This window comes from Glandiceps talaboti, chromosome 19 (genome assembly GCF_964340395.1).
Source record: "Glandiceps talaboti chromosome 19, keGlaTala1.1, whole genome shotgun sequence".
Classification (NCBI taxonomy): Eukaryota; Metazoa; Hemichordata; class Enteropneusta; family Spengelidae; genus Glandiceps; species Glandiceps talaboti.
This window is the reverse complement of record NC_135567.1, coordinates 17,480,703-17,503,801: the sequence shown is the minus strand read 5'-3', so window position 1 is coordinate 17,503,801 and position 23,099 is coordinate 17,480,703. Positions and strand designations below refer to the sequence as shown.

At 37.3% G+C, this 23,099-nt stretch overlaps 2 protein-coding genes across 2 annotated transcripts; both read right to left on the bottom strand.

Annotated features, from left to right (window-relative positions):
• Nucleotides 1-1,664: 1,664 nt before the first annotated feature.
• LOC144450081 (uncharacterized) lies at nt 1,665-5,705 on the bottom strand. The gene is made up of 5 exons (XM_078140649.1): nt 5,098-5,705; nt 4,535-4,632; nt 3,618-3,799; nt 2,697-2,835; nt 1,665-2,042 (listed from the first exon to the last, which is right to left on the bottom strand). Exons 1-5 carry the CDS (start codon nt 5,657-5,659, stop codon nt 1,665-1,667), a joined length of 1,359 nt encoding a protein of 452 aa, XP_077996775.1. The 5' UTR covers nt 5,660-5,705.
• Nucleotides 5,706-6,790: 1,085 nt separating this feature from the next.
• Nucleotides 6,791-23,084, bottom strand: LOC144450288 (speckle-type POZ protein-like). Its single transcript, XM_078140887.1, has 9 exons — nt 22,873-23,084; nt 16,754-16,865; nt 15,308-15,429; nt 14,646-14,797; nt 13,846-13,973; nt 12,965-13,142; nt 11,749-11,927; nt 10,970-11,112; nt 6,791-9,742 (listed from the first exon to the last, which is right to left on the bottom strand). Exons 2-9 carry the CDS (start codon nt 16,835-16,837, stop codon nt 9,598-9,600), a joined length of 1,131 nt encoding a protein of 376 aa, XP_077997013.1. The 5' UTR covers nt 16,838-16,865; nt 22,873-23,084; the 3' UTR covers nt 6,791-9,597.
• Nucleotides 23,085-23,099: the final 15 nt, after the last annotated feature.

Here is a 23,099-nt window from a genome sequence, read left to right as displayed (position 1 = left end):
TGTATGTATGTATGTATGTATGTATGTATGTATGTATGTATGTATGTATGTATGCATGTATGTGTGTATGTATGTATGTATGTATGTATGTGTGTATGTATGTATGTATGTGTGTATGTATGTATGTATGTATGTATGCGTGTATGTATGTATGTGTGTATGTATGTATGCATGTGTGTGTGTATGTATGTATGTATGCATGTGTGTATGTATGTATGTATGTATGCATGTGTGTATGTATGTATGTATGTATGTATGTATGCATGTGTGTATGTATGTATGTATGCATGTGTGTATGTATGTATGTTTGTATGTATGTATGTATGTATGTATGTATGTATGTATGTATGTATGTATGTATGTATGTATGCATGTGTGTGTGTGTATGTATGTATGTATGTATGTATGTATGTATGTATGTGTATGTATGTATATATGTGTGCATGTATGAATGCTCAATGTACAGCTCAGGACTACATGAAAGATGGCATGTGTCCCTCTTCTGATATGACAGATAACATGCAGCCACATGCAACAATTGTATTACAATGTACAAGTCGATGAATCACCCACAGCAAGAGACAGACACAATCAACGATGGCAACCATTCAGACTTTTATTCCTGCTCACCTTAATTTCTTGTGCTGAATTTGTCAGGTTGAATTTTGTTAGCTATAGAAAATTAAAACTAAAAGCAAATAAATACAAATGGCTAAACATCACCAGGTAACTCTACAGTTTATCAATAAATAGTCTCAGTTACCCTGACTCTGACTGCTGGGGCTCTTCTATGAGACAACCCAGATGAGAAGTGCCCCCAACGGTGATGGTCTGGGTATAGGTCACAGCTGCCTATACTGAACAATCCACATAATACTAATAGGGAACTTGCAAACCCGCCATGTTGAATGTTGCATCATGGGAAATGTGATAATAAATACTAATGAATTGGTATTGTAAACAATAATGTTACATTGTTTGCAACCATGATTGATCAATTCATAGTTACCCTGACACTTGTGGGAGGTTTTTTTTATTGGTAGCCCCAGATTAGGTATTACGATAACCACACATAATCCCATAGTCCTTTGTGTCTGAGCATGCTCAGTAAGGATTGCAAGTTCCCTATTACAGTGCCAGATACACGATATCATTTGAACATTCGTAGGATGTGTATTTCAGCAAATCTAGTTTTAATGAATAAATTATAAGTTACATGCATCTACACGTGCATGTCATTTTGGGGTAAACTTTACAGCCAATCAGACACTGGTGAGCACTTGACTACATTTTTCTTTAGTTAGGGAATATATCAAAATCACCTCTTTATCAAAGATCAAGGTGTCCAAAGATAGCTGGTATCTGATAACATGGCGGTAGACACTTGAATGGAGTGTCTGTGTATTACAGTTTTTGAGTTATGCAGTAAATATTGATGATTATGGACACGATAGTATGATGTCACCTTTGTGTCAGGTTTGAAAGAAATCAGTTATTGTATATCGTATGATGTATTACATACCTGTAGACAGACACATGCACACACACACACACACACGCAGCCCAATGTAATAGCACCCTTTTCAGAGGGCTAATAACTGCTGACAATTTACAATTATTTCAGTAATTTAATAATATAGTCAACTGCAGTCAAAGAAAATTCTTTATTTACAATCTGGGAGATTCTTAAACAGAGTATTCTGATGCAGTAAAAGGGCAGCTTTAGAGGCCAAATAAACGGTCAACACTGGAACAATGTCCAAGATTTCATAAGGATGAAAAACTTTCCCTGACTCAACAAATTGATACAAGAAATGCGATTTTTGAAATGGCGAGTCCTCTTTAATACATTTCTTTGTCCTCTCTGTCAACTGTTTCCAAACATGTCCTCTTGATAGAAGTACACCATCTGTACCACATAATGAGATACCATACATGATATGATGATCATCAGTGATAAAACGAGTATCTTTAGCAGCTGCCATAAACTGACGACCCATCTTCGGGTACCCACGGTCCATCCCGGTGTAATCCAACTTATTCTGAAAGTGACAACATTAAAAATGTTAAGCCAAACTTAATTGTTCAGGAGAAGAATTAACAAAAACTTTCAATTTCTTTTCGCTCAATGGACGAGAATTATTGGAGTGTGTGTGTGTGTATGTCTGTCTACCTGCCTGCATGCATGCATGCATGCACATGTATGTATGTATGTATGTATGTATGTATGTATGTATGTATGTGTGTGAATGTATGTATGTATGTATGTATGTATTATGTACGTGTGTGTGTGTGTATGTATGTATGTATGTATGTATGTATGTATGTATGTATGTATGTATGTATGTATTATGTACGTATGTATGTATGTATGTATATATGTATGTATGTATGTATGTATGTATGTATGTATGTATGTATGTATGTACCGGTATGTATGTATGTATGTATGTATGTATGTATGTATGTATGTGTGTGTGTGTGTGTGTGTATGTATGTGTGTGTGTATGTAATGTATGTACCGGTATGTATGTATGTATGTATGTATGTATGTATGTATGTATGTATGTATGTATGTATGCATGTATGTATGTATGTATGTATGTATGTATGTATGTATGTATGTATGTATGTATGTATGTATGTATGTATGTATGTATGTATGTAATTTCTGGATTGATTAACAGCAAACATACCTCTGATATTGTTAACACTTTCAAGACATGATATGGTTTGATGTCAAAATCTGCTTGATTCACTAGTACTTCCACATCACTTTGTGAAGTGTATGTTTTATTGCCTAATTCAAATTCTCTTCTTGTGTCCTCCCTCACTCTAAAAAAAAAAAAAGAAAGGCCTTTGTAAAAGACATTTTTTTCTGATATCATTTCTGTGTGCTTCAATGAAAAATATGTAACTTTAAGAACACAATGTGACAAGTTTGCAACAAGCTGCTCAATAGGTTTTGAATTATAGATTTTTAACCGAAAAGACCCATTAATTTGCATATCACTGATAGAATCATCACGTCATGAACAATCTTAACCCTTTCATGACTAGAGACGAGTAATATGGGGACCCAATTTATATGAATATTTTCATAATTACAATAATATTACTTTATTAGGAAGTAACATTTCTTTAATTCCAGTCTAAAATGAAGTTGATATATGCCAAAAACTTACATAAAACAAGAATTTTGTCCCAACAATTTTGGCGGGAATATTTTCAGTATTGAAGGGGTTAATCTACACACCTCTAAGAACATTACCACCAAATTTCAGAATGATCTGCCAGGCAGTTTTTGAGTTTAAACTTTTTGATAAAAAATGACTAGACATCGCACGTAATGACCTCACCAAATACTAAGGCAGTTGTTCTGGTAGTTTTGAGTTTAAGTTGACCACACACACACACATATACACACATACATACACCCCCCCCCCCCACACACACACACATTATTACTACCATTAGTTCAGTTGTACATATGTCCCATGTTTTAAACGTCAACGTAACCTCGTTTGTGCTATAATTTTTTTATTATTTTTTTGGCTGACACTTTTAAAGATGTGACCACTAGACAATTTAAACTCTATCCTCAGTGGTTGCCTTACCTTATTTCGTAATTTGACCACTGTGCCATCTCTTCTTCCACTGAGTAAATATGACTTACAATTTGCTTCACCATCCTATCTAAATTTATTTCACATAGATTTTTAGATTGACTGATCTGTAGCCAGGTGTAAAATATCATTGACAAACCAGTTAGGATCTTGGGCGGCACACCTTCAACACCCTATAAAGACATTCATATTGGTAAAATCATAAACTTGAGATACAACTGAATAGGGAACTTGCAATCCAGACTGAGCATGCTCAGACGCAAAGGACTATGGGATTATCTGTCGTTATCGTAATAGTAATACCTAATCTGGAGCTACTGATAAAATTAACCTCCCACAATGGTCAGTGTAACTATGAATTGATTATCTGTGGTTACAAACAATGTATCAACATTGTTTACAATACTATTGATTAGTATTTATTATCACATTTCCCATGATGCAACATTCAACATGGCGGGTTTGAAAGTTCCCTATTCTATCAACCTAAGTTTCACTCCGTGGTGTTTTATTCTTGATACCTGCAATAGAATTCTACCACCTCAGTTTGTCATAAAAATAAAAATTATTTGATTTCTTGGTCGACACTATAACATCTATACACATCCATACTTGTAGGTGCACATTAGAATAAGTTGAAAATCTTGTTCTATTTTGTCCCTCTAGCTTAAGGTAAAATGCTATTGCAGGTATCGAGAATTGTAAACAAATTGTTGCTAAGGGCAAGATTGGCTAGTCTACAACACGTACATACATGTACATACATTTACAGATCCTCTGCTCAAGCTTTACCCCAGTGGAAAGACATGGTCAGTCTATATGACTTTTCATATAGTGTCGCACTGGGCGAGATTTAACTAAGTTTCCAAGATTTAGTGGTCTGAACAGCTGTGACTTTATGTACTTACTGTGATAATCTCATTCAACTTTTCATTGGACCAGTCTTCCAATGTGACAAACTTGGTTGACTTTAAAACCCTCTCCGCAATTGTACACATATGGGACTCTGTAATGAGAATTAAATTGAAGCAGGCTTTACCGGTCGGTGTGAAAAACTAGGTCGGGTCGGGTAACTGGAACCAAGCAACTTATTTTATTTGGCCTCAGCACGATCTCTTTTTTTGTGTTTGTCCAGCCCATGCAGTCTGCAGATCTGGGGGGGGGGGGGGGGGGACCAAAAAAATACCCCTCCTATTTTAGTGAAGACAACTGCAGAGCCAATTATGAACAAGCAAATGACATCCACATACACACTTGCTCTAAAGACTACTAAAGAAAAAGAACAGTAACTGCCATAAATATTGAGTGACAGGTTTGTTGAGAATTTTCAAAAAAAAATGCTTCGTTGCATCATTTTAGACAGGATGTCCTGACCAGAAACATTTTTTTTTGGCCTTATAGTAAATTTGAAAATATCCATTTTTCAAGAAGACTGTCAAGAGGAGAACTTGCCCCACGGGAACATTCTTACCTTCGAGTTCTTTACGTATTTCGTTCTTCACAGCCTCGCTTACAGTTATAGTACTAACTTCAGACTTGTTGATGATTGGTGGTTCGAATGTGCCAGGTTCTAAAAGCCACTGTATAACACGCTCAATACAAATTTTCACGATGAACTTGCTCATTTCATCAACGGCAGAAGAAAATATGCCAGGGTCTAAATTAGGGAAACGGGCAGGGTACCAATGTAATTTTTCCAGTTGTCTTTCTGTCCATGCCGGTTTGTAAGTACGTTTTGCGCGACCGGCTGGACACGTACACAGAGGGTTGTCAGGACTACACGAACTACTACCAGTACTACTACTAGCAGTGGCACAGTGATCGCATGGAGGGAGGAAACCCTTCCTCCTTGCATGGTCAGCGGTATCACTTGAAACGTCTAGAGATGAATCTGAAATCTGGTGCCAGCTCCGGTATCGTAGTTTTGGTCGAAGTCTTGGTCGTTTACGTTCAGGAGTAGGGAAGGAAACGGGAAGATTCTCAAAAAAACTCTTAAACCTCCGGCGATTGATGTCTGCCCTGTAATCTTCCATGATATTGCAGAGATGTCACAAGTCCAGTGTGGCGCGGCGTGCGTCGCGCCACACAATAATAGCCTTTTGACCTTCTACATTTAAACCGGAAGTGAGAATATAGCGCCCTCTACACCGTTGTGAATGTTTGGAAAAGCATGTCCACCCATCATATACAAAAACGTAAATTCCAGTGTTCTATTGTATATTTCTTTAAGGAGAGATATGGGCAATATGCAGCTAGGAATTTTTTAGTCGGCATACCACAGGAGCAAAGGCTCAGTTATTTTGTTTACAAATACAAACAAACAAGTAAACAACCAAAATACAAATAAATAAAAAAGTAAAGAAACAAACACTACCCCCCCCCCCACCCATAGTCACCGATGGAGATACCCCTACTTTGAGGGTTTTTGTTTGTTTGTTTGTTGTTGTTTATTCATTTATTTATCTTCTCATTTATCAGGTTTGTTTGTTTACTTGTGCTTTGTTTACTTTTCTATTTGTATTTGTAAACAAAACTAACAGAGCCTGAGATCCCTGTGGTCATACATACAGAAATAAATACATACATACTATACCTACATACCTACATACATACATACAGACAGACACACATACACAGAGATTCACTTGCAGACACAGACACAAATTTTACAAAACACTTTCATTTTTACCTCTCAATCTTACTCAAAGGTGTTTATATGTTTGTTTCATTTGTTGTACAAAGCAGCTTTCATTAGTTGAATAAACAAAAACTTTCTGAGTTACGTTACGACCAACATGGAACTGAGAAACTACTAAGGTCTACCGTAACACGGATACAGACACAGTTAACAAGACGTAGTCAGGAATCCATGCAGATTGGATTTTTTGCATTCCTATTTCCAATCACGCCCGTCCAGACCAACCATTAAAGTTTATCCAAAAGCAGTAATTAGGCCAAAAAAATCTGACCAACAATATCAGATTCCTACGCAGGGTGGCCAGTGCCATTCTTGCAAACCAGAGCTGTTATTTCAGTGCGATGCGTTAAGAACGGTGCCGTAAAACAGGCTGTGGTTTGTAACGATGGGCCAGTGCAAGTACCATACCATCAATAAATCACAAAAACATGTGTTTTAATTTCACATTTTATTTGGACCATCCTGGTTTCTAAAATGTAGCAACTTTGTTTATCAGTTCAAACTGTACAGTGCTAATCCCTAGATATTATACATATACAAGATACCCGGAGGGGAAAAAATACAGGGTATTATTCCGGCAGGGGGAGGGGGGAGGTAGTGCAAAGTCTTAATTACACTGAATATAGGATGGTATTCTGAGGAAGAGTGGACTAAAGTGCAACTCAATTACAACACAATACAATACAGGGTGGTATTCTGAGGGAGAGTGGACTAAAGTGCAACTCAAATACAGCACAATACAGGGTAATATTCTGTAGGATAGTAGTGCAGTCTTTATTACAGAAAATACAGGGTGGTATTCTGAGAGTGGGTGGAATCAAGTGTAACTCAAATACAGAATACCAAAAAGAATACAGGATAGCATTCCATGGGATGTTGACATCAAAATACAGAGTGGTATTCCGACAAACAAAGTGCAGGGGAAAGTTTAACTCGAATACAGCATAAGAATACAGTGCTGTGTTGCAAGGGACTTTGATACAAGAATACAGGGTGGTATTTGAAGGAGGTGAAGTGCAAATTTATCGCAAATACAGTATAAGAACACAGGGCTGTATTGCAAGAAACTTTGGTATGAGAATACAGGGCTGTATTCCAAGGGAGGACATTACAAAGGTTAATCCAAATATAGCATAAGAATACAGGGCTGTATTGCGAGAAACTTTGGTATAAGAATACAGGGCTGTATTCCAAGGGAGGCCATTACAAAGGTTAATCCAAATATAGCTTAAGAATACAGGGCTGAAACTTTGGTATGAGAATACAGGGCTGTATTCAAAGGGAGGCCATTACAAAGGTTAATCCAAATATAGCTTAAGAATACAGGGCTGTATTGCAAGGGACATTTGGTATGAGAATACAGGGCTGTATTCCAAGGGAGGCCATTACAAAGGTTAATACAAATCTAGCATAAGAATACAGGGCTGTATTGCAAGGGAGGCCATTACAAAGGTTATTACAAATTTAGCATAAGAATACAGGGCTGTATTCCAAGGGAGGCCATTACAAAGGTTAATACAAATTTAGCATAAGAATACAGGGCTATATTGCAAGGGGCATTTGGTATGGGAATACAGGGTGGTACTCCACAGCAGTGAAGTGCAAAGTTGAACTCAAATACGATATAATAATACAAGGCTGTAATTCCAAGCGACACTGGTATGAGAATACATTGTGGTATTCAAAAGGAGTACATTGCAAATGTTAATTAAAATACAGCAAAGTATGTGTCTATACAGCCTACAGCCTGTACAGAACTATTATTTGCATTTGCTACATAACTATCTCTAGTTTGCTGGATTTAATGATAAACATCTCTAGGGTGGCACTGTACTACTACAAGACAGTACTGCATGAACAAACAAACTACAAATTCATGACGTGAATATTACAAATAGGTCTTTGTGCTCTTTACATAAATACATTGTTATTTTATTTGCATCCTAGTCTGTCAACACTGTTGCCATAGTAACAACCGGGGGGAGAAGAATACATCAGATAATACTAAACATCTTGTGCTCTTTCAAGAAGTCCAACGTGTATATTTATAGAATTGAAGACTAGTTTGTCAGCATTGTAAATCACTGACAGTGTATTGAGCATGGCTGTGGAATACAGTGTGGTATTCCAATAGATTTGTATCTAAAGAAGACTATCCCATTGTTATGTTATTCTAAGACAACGATTGACAATTGTGATTGTATTCTAGGACAGCAGTATTTAAGTTTCGATGGTATTCTAGGACAGTGGTATTCATGTTTGGTGGTATTCTGACAGAGTGGTAGTGTGCCCTCTGTAGACTTGAATACAGGCAGTATTTGTAGTTGGAAATACAGGCGGTATTTGTAGACTTGAATACAGGTGCTGTAGTCTTGAATACAGACAGTATTTGCTGTCTTGAATACAGGCAATACTTGTAGTCTCGAATACAGGTGTTGTAGTCTTGAATACAGGCAATACTTGTAGTCTCGAATACAGGTGCTGTAGTCTTGAATACAGACAGTATTGCTGTCTTGAATACAGGCAATAATTGTAGACTTGAATACAGGTGTTGTAGTCTTGAATACAGGCAATACTTGTAGTCTCGAATACAGGTGTTGTAGTCTTGAATACAGGTGCTGTAGTCTTGAATACAGACAGTATTTGCTGTCTTGAATACAGGCAATACTTGTAGTCTCGAATACAGGTGTTGTAGTCTTGAATACAGGCAATACTTGTAGACTTGAATACAGGTGCTGTAGTCTTGAACACAGGCTGTATTTGCTGTCTTGAATACAGGCAATACTTGTAGTCTCGAATACAGGTGTTGTAGTCTTGAATACAGGCAATACTTGTAGTCTCGAATACAGGTGTTGTAGTCTTGAATACAAGCAATACATGTAGACTTGAATAGTTGCTGTCTTGAACACAGGCTGTATTTGTAGACTTGAATACAGGCTGTATTTGCTGTTTTGGATACAGGCTGTATTTGCTGTCTTGGATATCAGTGTATTTGTAGTCATGAATGCAGGCATTACTTTTACTCTTCAATATGGGTGGTATTTGCAATCTTGAATATGGGAGGTATCCATACTCAAATACACGTCACTTCTAGTCTTGAATATGAGTATGGTGATAATCTGTAGTCATGGATACAACCAATTTTTGCAGTCTTGAATGGTATATCCTACCCAGAAAATAGCGAATGTTGTGACATGCTATTCATAGTCAGAAATCTGTTGGTAATCGGTATACTAAAAACTTCATTGTCGATCATTTTAATGTTTTTCTTTTTCAGGATTGTTTACTTTTTTTGCGAGGTGGTCCGAGTAATGGACTTTGTGCGCTCGCGAGAGCACGAAATGCATCCGCCACAAGATGCGGGTGATTCCGAACCATTGTTTTCCAACCGTTAGTATCCATCACGTCCATGGCGTGGCTGTAATAAATAAAAACATATATCAAGTCATTATTGGTTATAAGTAACCTGGTGTGAAAGTATTGAATGGCTGTAATAAATGAAAACATATAGCAGATATTAAAACATCAAGTAATTATCGGTTATACAACTGCCGAGATCAGACCGTGGACATGCACTGCTCTAGAAGCTACTTTCTGTGCGGATGAGTTCGAATCTCGTTTCCCCAGACTCTCTCATTTGGGGTGGTCTCATAGGCAGAGCCCTCAGTGGTGAGAGTCTGGGTAACCAAGACTATGTTTGAACAGACACTAAGACTTGTAAAGAAAACACCTTACCTTCTACACTACATCCACAGACACTAAGACTTGTAAAGAAAACACCTTACCTTCTTCTACACTACATCCACAGACACTAAGACTTGTAAAGAAAACACCTTACCTTCTTCTACACTACATCCACAGACACTAAGACTTGTAAAGAAAACACCTTACCTTCTTCTGCACTACATCCACAGACACTATGACTTGTAAAGAAAAATACCTTACCTTCTTCTACACTACATCCACAGACACTAAGACTTGTAAAGAAAAATACCTTACCTTCTTCTACACTACATCCACAGACACTAAGACTTGTAAAGAAAAACACCTTACCTTCTTTTACACTACATCCACAGACACTAAGACTTGTAAAGAAAAATACCTTACCTTCATCTACACTACATCTACAGACACTAAGACTTGTAAAGAAAACCACCTTACCTTCTTCTACACTACATCTACAGACACTAAGACTTGTAAAGAAAAATACATTACCTTCTTCTACACTACATCTACAGACACTAAGACTTGTAAAGAAAAATACCTTACCTTCTTCTACACTACATCCACAGACACTAAGACTTGTAAAGAAAAATACCTTACCTTCTTCTACACTACATCCACAGACACTAAGACTTGTAAAGAAAAATACATTACCTTCTTCTACACTACATCCACAGACACTAAGACTTGTAAAGAAAAATACCTTACCTTCTTCTACACTACATCCACAGACACTAAGACTTGTAAAGAAAAACACCTTACTTCCATCTACACTACATCCACAGACACTGATTTGTAAAGAAAAAACACCTTACCTTCTTCTACACTACATCCACAGACACTGATTTGTAAAGAAAAAACACCTTACCTTCTTCTACACTACATCCACAGACACTAAGACTTGAAAACAGAAACACCTTACCTGTTAATAAAATCTATTGCCACTCCTTTTAACTGTTCAGCACTATGTAGATCTGCTAATACTAGGACTTCACACACATTGTCCACTGATAAATTTGAACACAGTGCTTCCTCACACATCACTTTAAGTCTCTCTAATGCATACTGTCAAAAAAACAACAACACAAGATTAGAGTTTCAGTATTTCTCTTATAGTTCAAACTCTTGCAAAACTAGTGGAAGATTCATGCCTCATGGTGTGAAACTAGGCTACAATAAAAGCCTCATGGTGTGAACAAAGTTGAAGGTAAACAATTAATGAACAGATATTCTCTTGGGACAATATCAATTCATGATGGATTTTTGCATTAGCGGTTCAAGTGCGACTTTCCTGACTTGGTGGGCCAGCAAGTTGGGTGTCATAAAAATTGTTTGCATCTCTAAAGCTATTTGCAATGTCACTGATAATGGGTCAGTAAAACTGATAACAACTGATATGACATTAGGGGCTTCACCCTTAGCTATTGAGCTTAACTTTGCCTGATGTGTTATGTAATAGTGCTTTATCACATTTGTATATATTGCTAACAAACATCACTCAGTGATAAGAAAGATAAGAAACCCCACTTCCTTTAGTTAATGGCTCGATTCTGTAATGTTATAATTTGTACCGTTTTGAACTTTACACATAACATCAACTGTTTTCTCTTACGAAATAAATGGTGTATAAAGTAATTAACATCAGTTGTTTTTTCCCAAAATTTGGATATGGGTAAAATAGCAGCAATTGTTTTCTCTTACCTTGTCAGCGGCAGCTAAAAGATCATCAGCCATTTTCTCTAAGTTTGGTGCTTTTCCCGTATAAATAAACCTCAGCATTTCTCGTAAGACTTCGTGATCGACGTCTGTTATTTCTACTCGGTTAAGTTTCTTTTCTTCCATTTCATGCTCAAACATAGCATTGAAAACTAATGACCGTGCTGTGAATTAAAAAATATGAAATTATGCAATAGGGAACTTGTAATCCAAACTGAGCATGCTCAGACGCAAAGGACTATGGGATTATCTGTCGTTATCGTAATACCTAATCTGGAGCTACTGATAAAATTAACCTCCAACAATTGTTAGGGTAATTATGAATTGATCATTTGTGGTTACAAACAATGTATCAACATTGTTTACAATACTAATTGGATAGTATTTATTAGCACATTTTCCCACGATGCAACATTCAACATGGCGGGTTTGAAGTGAAGTGAAATCTGAAGTGTGCGGTCGAAAATTTCGGGTAAAAGTCTAAACAGTATTTAGTACTAATTATATTGCATGGTTGTTGCAAACATAAACTAATAATGTATATTTAATAATTGCTGATAATTACTTGCTAATACTGCCGTAAGTGCTTGATATTCTCGACCATTCTCACACAATGTGATGTCACTTTGATAATTGTACCGGCTAATATTGCTTTATGTGCTTGATATTCTCGACCATTCACACAATGTGACATCACTTTGATAATTGTTGATAATTACCTGCGAATACTGCTTTATGTGCTTGATATTCTCAACCATTCACACAATATGAGATGTCACTTTGATAATTGTTGATAATTACCTGCTAATATTGCTTTATGTGCTTGATATTCTCGACCAGTCACACAAAATGTGACATCACTTTGATAATTGTTGATAATTACCTGCTAATATTGCTTTATGTGCTTGATATTCTCAACCATTCACACAATATGAGATGTCACTTTGATAATTGTTGATAATTACCTGCTAATATTGCTTTATGTGCTTGATATTCTCAACCATTCACACACAATGTGATGTCACTTTGATAATTGTACCTGCTAACATTGCTTTATGTGCTTGATATTCTCGACCATTCACACAGTGTGATGTCACTTTGATAATTGTTGATAATTACCTGCTAATATTGCTTTATGTGCTTGATATTCTCGACCATTCACACACAATGTGACATCACTTTGATAATTGTTGATAATTACCTGCTAATATTGCTTTATGTGCTTGATATTCTCGACCATTCACACACAATGTGACATCACTAAATGAGGATTTTTCCCATATTGCACCAAGATCGTCTGCTAGTTTGCATTCTGGTACTTTAGGCTGTGTTTGGCTGGATTGTCCAGATATGTTAACAGAATCGGCCACCACGCTTACCTAAAACAGAAATCATACATCAAAGTTACTGAAAGTCGGCCACCAACCTGATGAAAATCAGCCATCATACTACCAACAATAGAAAATCTATGTCAAAAGTTGTACAAAATCGATCTGCATGCTTACTCAAAAAAGACTGAAACCTGCACCAAAGTTACGCAAATTGACCAACAAATTGACCACAGTACTTACTCACAAGGACTGAAACCAATCAAATCTCTTCTATTGATCTTAACTCACAAACTAGTCAACAACCAATCAAATCTCTATCAAACCTCACAGTCAACAACCAATCAAATCTCTTCTATTAAATTCACTTCACAGTCAGTGACCTATCAAATCTCTTCTATTGAACTTAACTCACAAAAAAGTCAACAACCAATCAAATCTCTATCAAACCTCACAAAGTCAACAACCAATCGAATCTCTTCTATTATACTTACTTCACAGTCAACAACCAATCAAATCTCTTCTATTGAACTTAACTCACAAAATAGTCAACAACCAATCAAATCTCAATCAAACTCACTTCACAAAGTCAACAACCAATCAAATCTCTTCTATTAAACTTACTTCACAGTAAGCAACCAATCAAATCTCTTCTATTGAACTTAACTTACAAAATAGTCAACAACCAATCAAATCTCAATCAAACTCACCTCACAAAGTCAACAACCAATCGAATCTCTTCTATTAAACTTACCTCACAAAACAGTGTCAATTTATCATCTGGAAGGAGTCCATTCGTTTCTTCCATCAAAAAATCTCGTCGAATAAATTTCTTAAATCCCCAATCTTTACCTTGTACAAATCTATAAACTCTCTGACTCTCTACAGAAAGAAGTAAGTGAATGAGTTAGTAAAATAGGAATTCTATCTAATTATACATTGTAGTAACAATTTACTGAAAATTAGTAAATGCCTGTAACACTTTCACAAACTGTTTACACATGGACATCAGGCCAGTGTAGAGTTTCAACTTTGACTTGTATGAGGTAGTTAGACATCATTCTGCCAGAAAATACTTGTCATCAAATGGTTTGTCACTATTCCTCTAGTGACTCGTAGTGACAAGGCCCCTTGGGTTGCTTGTCTTTTTCCTTGGCTGAGGAAAGATTAATAAATCATATATTTTTACTTATTTATTCTTTCAAGTTAGAGTTGATGATGGTAGAGTAGGTAAGATTCTCCTTTGTAGTGTAAAAGTCATTGGCCTAGGGAGTCTTTTACACGAAAATTCCTCAGCCTAGGGAGTCTTTTTGCACGGAAAATCCTCAGCCTAGGGAGTCTTTTTGCATGAAAAGTCCTCAGCCTAGGGAGTCTTTTGCATGAAAAGTCCTTGCCTAGGGAGTCTTTTTGCATGAAAAGTTCTTGGCCTAGAGAGTCTTTGCATGAAAAGTCCTTGGCCTAGGGAGTCTTTTTGCATGAAAAGTTCTTGGCCTAGAGAGTCTTTTGCATGAAAAGTCTACAGCATCTTAGGGGTTCAATGGACATTGTACTTACCCATAGCCTTTGTCTCTTCTCGTTTGGCATTTAATATTGAAAACTTAAACTTGGCTCTGACTTCACTTTTGTTACAAGAAACTAATAATAAATATAATGATAAATAATCTTTGCTTTCTTCATCCAATCCTTTGGGATTCACCCTGAGACACCTATAATAACATAAAACGATAACGTTAAATGATGACAGAAATTGATGACAAAATGACAGACACACATCAAAATGATGACACACACACATCCTCACCAAAATGATGACACACACACATCCTCACCAAAATGACACACACACACCCTCACCAAAATGATGATACACACGCACCCTCACCAAAATGATAACACACACACACCCTCACCAAAATGATGACACACTCACCAAAATAATGACACACTCACCAAAATGATGACACTCACACCAACATGATGACACTCACACCAAAATGATGACACTCACCAAAATGATGACTCACACCAAAATGACACACACACCAAAATGACACATACCAAAATGACACAAACACAACAAAATGATGAATTTGTCATTAGCGCCACCACTAAATATATGTCAATGAATACTTTCACTGACCACTATCACCCTCCCCTTTCCCCTCACACAACCAACCCTCCCCTTCCTACTACCAAATACCAATAGTTCCACGTACCATTTGAGTTTGTCATTAGCGCCTGCTGAAAATGTTGAACTTTTTAAGACTTCGCCCATTTCTTCTCGACAAAAACTGAAGTTATTAATTGTCCACATATAAGAGAACTTTACTACTTTGACCTGTAAATAAGAAATATAACAGATTATACCATGCATGAGCAAAATTTTACAAAAAATTAAGCAATAAACCACCCCCTGGGAATGGTACATGTATACCAAGAGGTTTTGACCAGTGAACGAAATATATGCACGAACGATAGCGAGTGTATATATTGAGTTCACTGGTCAAAACCGAGTGGTATACCATTCCCAGGGGTGGTTTATCGCTGTCATATTATACCAGTATATTGAAAATATCGGAAACAAGATAAGACGCAATGTTTTCTGGTTTCATTTGTTCTTCCTGTCTGTGTGTCCCATAAATTATTGTTCAATCATTCATTAGAAGACTAAGTGTTAGGATAAAATATGGTCTCAGTTACAGCAAATAGGCCTTTGTATAATTGACTGTGAGGGCGCTGTTCTTCCTGTCTGTGTGTCCCATAATACTAAATCCCAGTTACAGCCAATTTCAGAATACCGTACATATGTAATAACTACCCGAATGTCCCCATCCCTGCACGGACTGCAACGTTCGTAGACGAACAGTGAACATCAAAATTTGGATGTGTGCCAACTGTGCATTATCGCTCATTTTAGACGCGCTAGTTCGATGTCTAGACCAATCAGATCTCTCGATTTGCGCCATCAATATACTGGTATAATATAATATGGAATATATACTCTGGTCGTTCTACATCATGACAAAGCGCATCTATGTCACAACAATGTGTGTCTACATCACTGGTTCTGCTGTGTTTGAAATATGAGTCAGAACGTTCAAAATTGCCATGATTACTTTCCCTGATTTTTCTTTGATATTACTGGCACTGGTATAATTATGTTATTCTCCAATATTTTCTTCCTTCAGCCAGAAAGTACTCGTGACCTAAAGGTTGGCATTACGAGTTGCTACACGAGTAGTGACAAAGACCCCCTAGGTCACTCATATTTTCCTTGGTTGAAGGAAGATAAATATTAGGTAATAACATCTAATAAAATTTGATAACCTTGACTGGTAAAGAATACAAATATATCACTTCAAGTCTTCTTTTTTCAAAATACGACATAAATTAACATCATTGGAGTAAAGACAAAAAACAAAATCTTCTTACTAATTCACTGGAGTAAAGACATAACAATCACAAATTAACTAACCCACATATAACATCAGTTTACAAACATGAATAAAGGCAAAACACTTACAAACTAACTAACCTTGTTTAACACCAGTTTTCTGCCACTGGAGTAAAGAAATGTGACATTCACAAACTAACTAACCTGTATTCAACACCAGTTTTCTGCAACTGGAGTAAAGACATGTAACACTCACAAACTAACTAACCTGTGTGTAACACCAGTTTTCTGCCACTGGAGGGGAAGACATAATGTCAGATGGCGGTGGCGTGGGTACACGTGACGTCGCCATAAAACACACCAATCACGTGTGACGACACCTGAAGAAAATACACAAACAAAAAATTACAATTCCTAATACCTGCAATAATATTTTACCTCATGCTAGAGGGTCAAAATAGAACAAGAAGGTTGACTTATTCTCAATACCTGCAATAATAACAATTTACCTCATGCTAGAGGGTCACAATAGAACAGGAAGGTTGACTTATTCTCAATACCTGCAATAATATTTTACCTCATGCTAGAGAGTCAAATTAGAACAGGAAAGTTGACTTATTCTCACTCTCAGTACCTGTAATAATATTTTACCTCATGCTAGAGAGTCAAATTAGAACAGGAAGGTTGACTTATTCTCAGTACCTGTAATAATATTTTACCTCATGCTAGAGGGTCAAAACAGAACAGGAAGGTTGCCTAATTCTCAGTACCTGCAATAACATTTTACCTCATGCTAGAGGGTCAAAACAGAACAGGAAGGTTGCCTAATTCTCAGTACCTGCACTAATATTTTACCTCATGCTAGAGGGTCAAAACAGACAAATAAGGTTGACTTATTCTCATGCATGTGTAATGACTCGAACACAAGTCATGGTGTCAGCCAGAAAATTGATTGATTGTAGATAGTTAATTTTTATGATGTGCCTGAGTATAAAATTCTGCCTCAGGTAATTTCTAGTGATGCACCAAAATTTGGTGTTCCCCTATCTCTTACTATGTGGTGAGTGTGCCGTCTAAGCCAATTTGACGCACCACTGATGCACAAAATTTCTAGTGATGCACCAAAATTTGGTGTTCCCCTATCTCTTACTATGTGGTGACTCACAAGAAATGCCAGTTTTTATCATTTTGACCCACAACAACAAAATTTGGATATCTTTAGACGACACAGTTCTCATCAATGCACTATTGCTTTGTTTGGCATTGGCGCACGTTAATGATGGTAATGAGGTCATTTAATTCCTTGCAAGGCAATTCTAGCACTGTGTAAGCACCTCGCTAGCACAAGGTTAGCAAAGTCAGAAACTTGCACCTGGGTGGTACTGTAGTGCAACTTTAAAAATAACAAAACTTGAAGTTTAGCAATGTATTGTCACTACTCAGTGTCCCTACATGTATATTGTTAGTCTGCCACCTGTCTGTTTACGTCTGTTTACATGTAGTGACCTACGACCTGACCTACATTTGTACCAATCAATGAACTAATAGGGTCACATAACCTGAGAACAATAAACCCAATGTGTAAACATTTTGGCTATTTATGTCTGTTTCCATAATTTATGACCTTCAACCGGACCTACATTTCGTACACACCAATCAATTGATTGGATGTCTATTATGTCTGTTTACATAACCTCTGACCTCCGACCGGACCTACATTTCGCGCACACCAATGAATTGATTGGATAATGTGACCTTAGTACAATGAACTGTGTGTGAGTGTCATTGACTTAACATTACAACCTCTCAGAACGTGTCAGGTTACACGATTCACAAAACCTGTGTTTCCTTTGTAGTACCTTTATTTCGTAAGATATACCTTGTTGTTAAGCTTTAATACTATAATAGGCCATGCTCTCTCTTTTAGTGTTGGCTGATAGGGTAGCACAACACACAATACCTCACAGACTAATCTCCTCATAGTACACAACAAAGTTAAAAGAAGAAAAACAAGAGAACGCAGCCACTAAAGTGTTATAGCAGAGACTTGGCTATCTGGCTTGAAATATCGTTTACCTGGAAAGGCTATACTGTCAAACTAGTATGTCAAGTCGGATAGTCAAGTCTATGGGTTATCCTGGCAAGCCAGTATGTCAAGTCAGAATGCAAAGTCTCTGGGCTATACTGGCAAGCCAGTATGTCAAGTCAGATACATGTAGCCAAGTCTCTGGACTGTACAGTCGAGCCAGTATGTCAAGTCAGATAGCCAAGTCTATGGGGTATACTGTCAAGTCAGCTAGCCAAGTCTCTGGGCTATACTGCCAGGCCAGTATGTGAAGTCAGGTAGCCAAGTCTCTAGGCTATACTGTCAAGGCAGATAGCTAAGTCTCTGGGCTATACTGTCAAGTCAGATAGCCAAGTCTCTGGGCTATACTGTCAGGCCAGTATGTGAAGTCAGGTAGCTAAGTCTCTGGGCCATACTGTCAAGTCAGATAACCAAGTCTCTGGGCTATACTGTCAAGTCAGATAGCCAAGTCTCTGGGCCATACTGTCAAGTCAGATAACCAAGTCTCTGGGCTATACTGTCAAGTCAGATAGCCAAGACTATGGCCACAGGGCTATGTGCCGACTGTCAAGCCAATATGTTCAATCAGACAGTCTGGTCTATATAGAAAAGGTCGTTGCACCTAATAAGGTACATAATCTAGTTCAGAGAACAATGGGAGTACAAAATTGACAGTCAATATTCTCATTTATTGTAGACTACCATTAGATAAGTCAGAGATCACAGCTAACAAATAATTATTTCCATAGGCTTTGAACATGATATATTGTGTTATACATAACACCACCACTTCACAAAAGCGACAGACCAATGGGTGCCCCAGCATGGCATATTTCACCAAATACTATTACTTCGAGTGTGAGATCACATTTCCAGATAACATGCACATGTATTTACAGTACAAATGACTGCCTTGGTGTTTCACTCATGTAACCATAGACCCTACTCCTGTATGTGTAGGGTGTATGCTGTAACATGTCATTTTTACAGACACCCAAGACAATTTTAAATGCAAAAGAAACAATTACATAGATGCTGTGCACAGTGGGGATGTACTTGATGTGGTCAACTTAATATGTTGATTATCACTAAGAAAATAAATTATTAAAGCCATTAAAATCATCAAGTTAATGTATAGTGTTTTCATTAGAAGCCTGTGCACTGTGAAAGAATAGCAATTCTAATAATTCACTTTTCAATGTGATTGGGCAAAGGATCCTGCTGTGTTTGTTGTGTCTCTGTTATTGTTAGTCTAGAGTTGAAATATGTCTATCTTTGTGTCAAAAATGTAATGTCCCATGAGTGAAACACCAAGCCTACATCACTTTAGCTGTTTAAAAGTCTTGAGTTGAAATATGTCTATCTTTGCGTCAATGTCATAATGTCCCTGAGTGAAACACCAAGCCTACATCACTTCTAAGTTCTACTGGCTTTGATATCTTGTGTTCTTAATAGGGGTAGACTACCCCATCACTGCACATACAGGGCTCGAAATTAACAGTATAGTCCCCTGCCCACAGACTACCAATTCTTGTCATGGGGCTACCATAGTTCCATGCCCACAGACTACCAATTCTTGTCATGGGGCTACCATAGTCCTATGCCCACAGACTACCAATTCTTGTCATGGGGCTACCATAGTCCCATGTCCACAGACTACCAATTCTTGTCATGGGGCTACCATAATTTGCAGCTGGTAGCCCACTCAGGCTACCACTGATTATGTGATGAAGATGGAAGATTTGTGGACATGAAAGTATTTTAATAACACACATATTTCCAATAGAGGAAATCTGTTTTCAGTTCAGGAATATGGGACTACAGGTCACAATCCTTGGGCTACCAATTTCTGAAATGCGTAGCCCACTAGGACTACCAAAGAAAAAAGTTAATTTCAAGGTCTGACATATTACAGAGACTACCATTATAAGTATCAGGTCTCATTTCCGGCTACCAGACTTGTTTTTCTCTAGGCTACATGTTTACATGTACAGGTGGAGTACAAAAGCTGGTATCTAATTATCAATGGGTCACAAGTTCATTGACCTTTCTGAATTCAAACAGAGATAACATAGCCTACCTGCAGACTTCAAGGACAAACACTACTACACTATTTCAGCTATCCTAACTGTAACCTACCTGTAGACTTGAAGTTGAAGGACTAACACTACTACACAGTCTATTTCTGATATCCTAACTCTAGCCTTGAGGGACTAACACTACTACACTATTTCTGCTATCCTAACTGTAGCCTACCTGTAGACTTAAAGGACTAACACTACTACACTATTCCACTATCATAACTGTAGCCTACCTGTAGACTTGATGGACTAACACTACTACACTATTTCAGCTATCCTAACTGTAGCCTACCTGTAGACTTGATGGACTAACACTACTACACTATTTCAGCTATCCTAACTGTAGCCTACCTGTAGACTTGATGGACTAACACTACTACACTATTTCAGCTATCCTAACTGTAGCCTACCTGTAGACTTGAAGTTGAAGGACTAACAGTCTATTTCTGATATCCTAACTCTAGCCTTGAAGGACTAACACTACTACACTATTTCTGCTATCCTAACTGTAGCCTACCTGTAGACTTGAAGGACTAACACTACTACACTATTTCTGCTATCCTCACTGTAGCCTACCTGTAGACTTGAAGGACTAACACTTCTGCTATCCTAACTGACATTTTGGTTTTTTGAATTTTCGCTCGTCCTGCCAAGTCAACTGGCAGAGAGTTACTGCTAAACAATTGGCAAGAGATGGATTCTTGGGTTATAAATGATATCAAATTAAATATCAGAAATGGTCCATTCCACACTTTTCAATAGGAAGAGGGCAATTTGACCTTGAAGTTCAAGCTGACCTTTGCTTTGCTTGACCTGCTATCTTAGAATCACACATGGCAAGCAGAAATGTGGGACTGGGCGATATCAATAAATTTGTATATATTGGTAGCCAGGTTGGAGTTATATTTCGCAGCTACGAAATCAGTTTAGAATTAACCACTTCTTACTTGGTACTAGGGGAGGTTGGTACAATTTTCAGCAACCAACAGTTAAGGTGAGGCTGCTAATACGTTTTATACTAATGCCATTAAGGACTGGAACAACCTACCAGCATCAATAAAACAGATATCACAAAAAATGCCTTTAAAAAAGTGATCAAATCATATCTGAGTAGTACACTAAGGGATACTGAAGACAGTGAGTTTATTCGTTATTAGTTAGTTTGCCTTTATTGTTTTCTATTCCATATAGTTAAACAGCTTTGCTTAAATCCTGCCGCTTTCTTGAATCACTGTATGGACCCCACTGCAAACAAGTCTTTGACTTTGTGGGTTATCTAAGTAATTCAAAAATTTGCACCAGTTTTTATTTGTATATCTCTAATGTCGATCTTGTTGTTTTACTGACTAAACGTATAAACTTAACTAAACTTAATTCAATGTAACATAGAATTAGAACTGATTTTTCAATTTGATGCAATTTTGTGATTAGAGTGGACGAGAATGAAGACAATTTGCATAGACTAGAAGTGTGAAATTCGTGCAGCCTTAGAGATTCATTTTGTCTCATATGTGATTGCCCTGTCTCATATTTTGCACTCTTTCAAAAATACCCCCCCCCCCCCCGCTGAAAAAAAGGGCTTCAGATAAACTGCATTTCAAGATTTGAAGATAGAGTAGTGCTACATATATTAATTCGTTCATAGAAATGTGTTGATTAATACCTGAAGGTGTAGAGTTAGTTAGCAGTGTAGTGGATATTGAACTTACAAGACAGTCTGCGGAAATGAGAACAGCGTGAACTGTTATGTTATTGTGTTAACATCTTACAGAATGCAAATCACCTTTTGTGATTACGTAAACATTTCTCACTATCGTGTTTGTAAACATTCTTTTTACAGTCCAAGATTCTGTGAACGCCTTCTTTTTTTACGTAATCTTCACTGAAACCCTGTATTTTAAAAGTGCACTGACCACCTTAACCCGCATACACCCAGTTTACGTAAATAAACAAAAACCCCAATACACAAAACCCATACAATGCTGACTTCGACTCTATGAACAATAATATACAGTTTCTGTCACGGTTTGCCGGGAAATTTCCATCGCGTTTGGCATCGATAATCTCGATATACGAAACTACACCAGACAAATGCAAAATATGTCAACATGTCGCGACAATTCCACTTTGCAATGACGAGTCAATAACGAAAAATATCACAGAATGAAAGAAAAACTATGCAAGCGATAGATAGTACATCATTATTTAGCGGAAATCGCCACACAAGCTCGCTGACCTTACCTTGCCAGGGCTCTCTTTCGAGTAGAAAATATTCCCTTCTCTCTACCAAAGAATTGTTTATAAAAACAACGATGGTTGAAATGGAAATCCCTCTTTTCGTTTACGCCAAAATTAGAGATAAATAGACCACGGTAACGTCAAAATCAGCGAATTTTCATCGACTGACCGAAAATAGTTCGAACAGTTGACTATGCTGAACATCCGGGTTACTGATATGGTTCCATGGT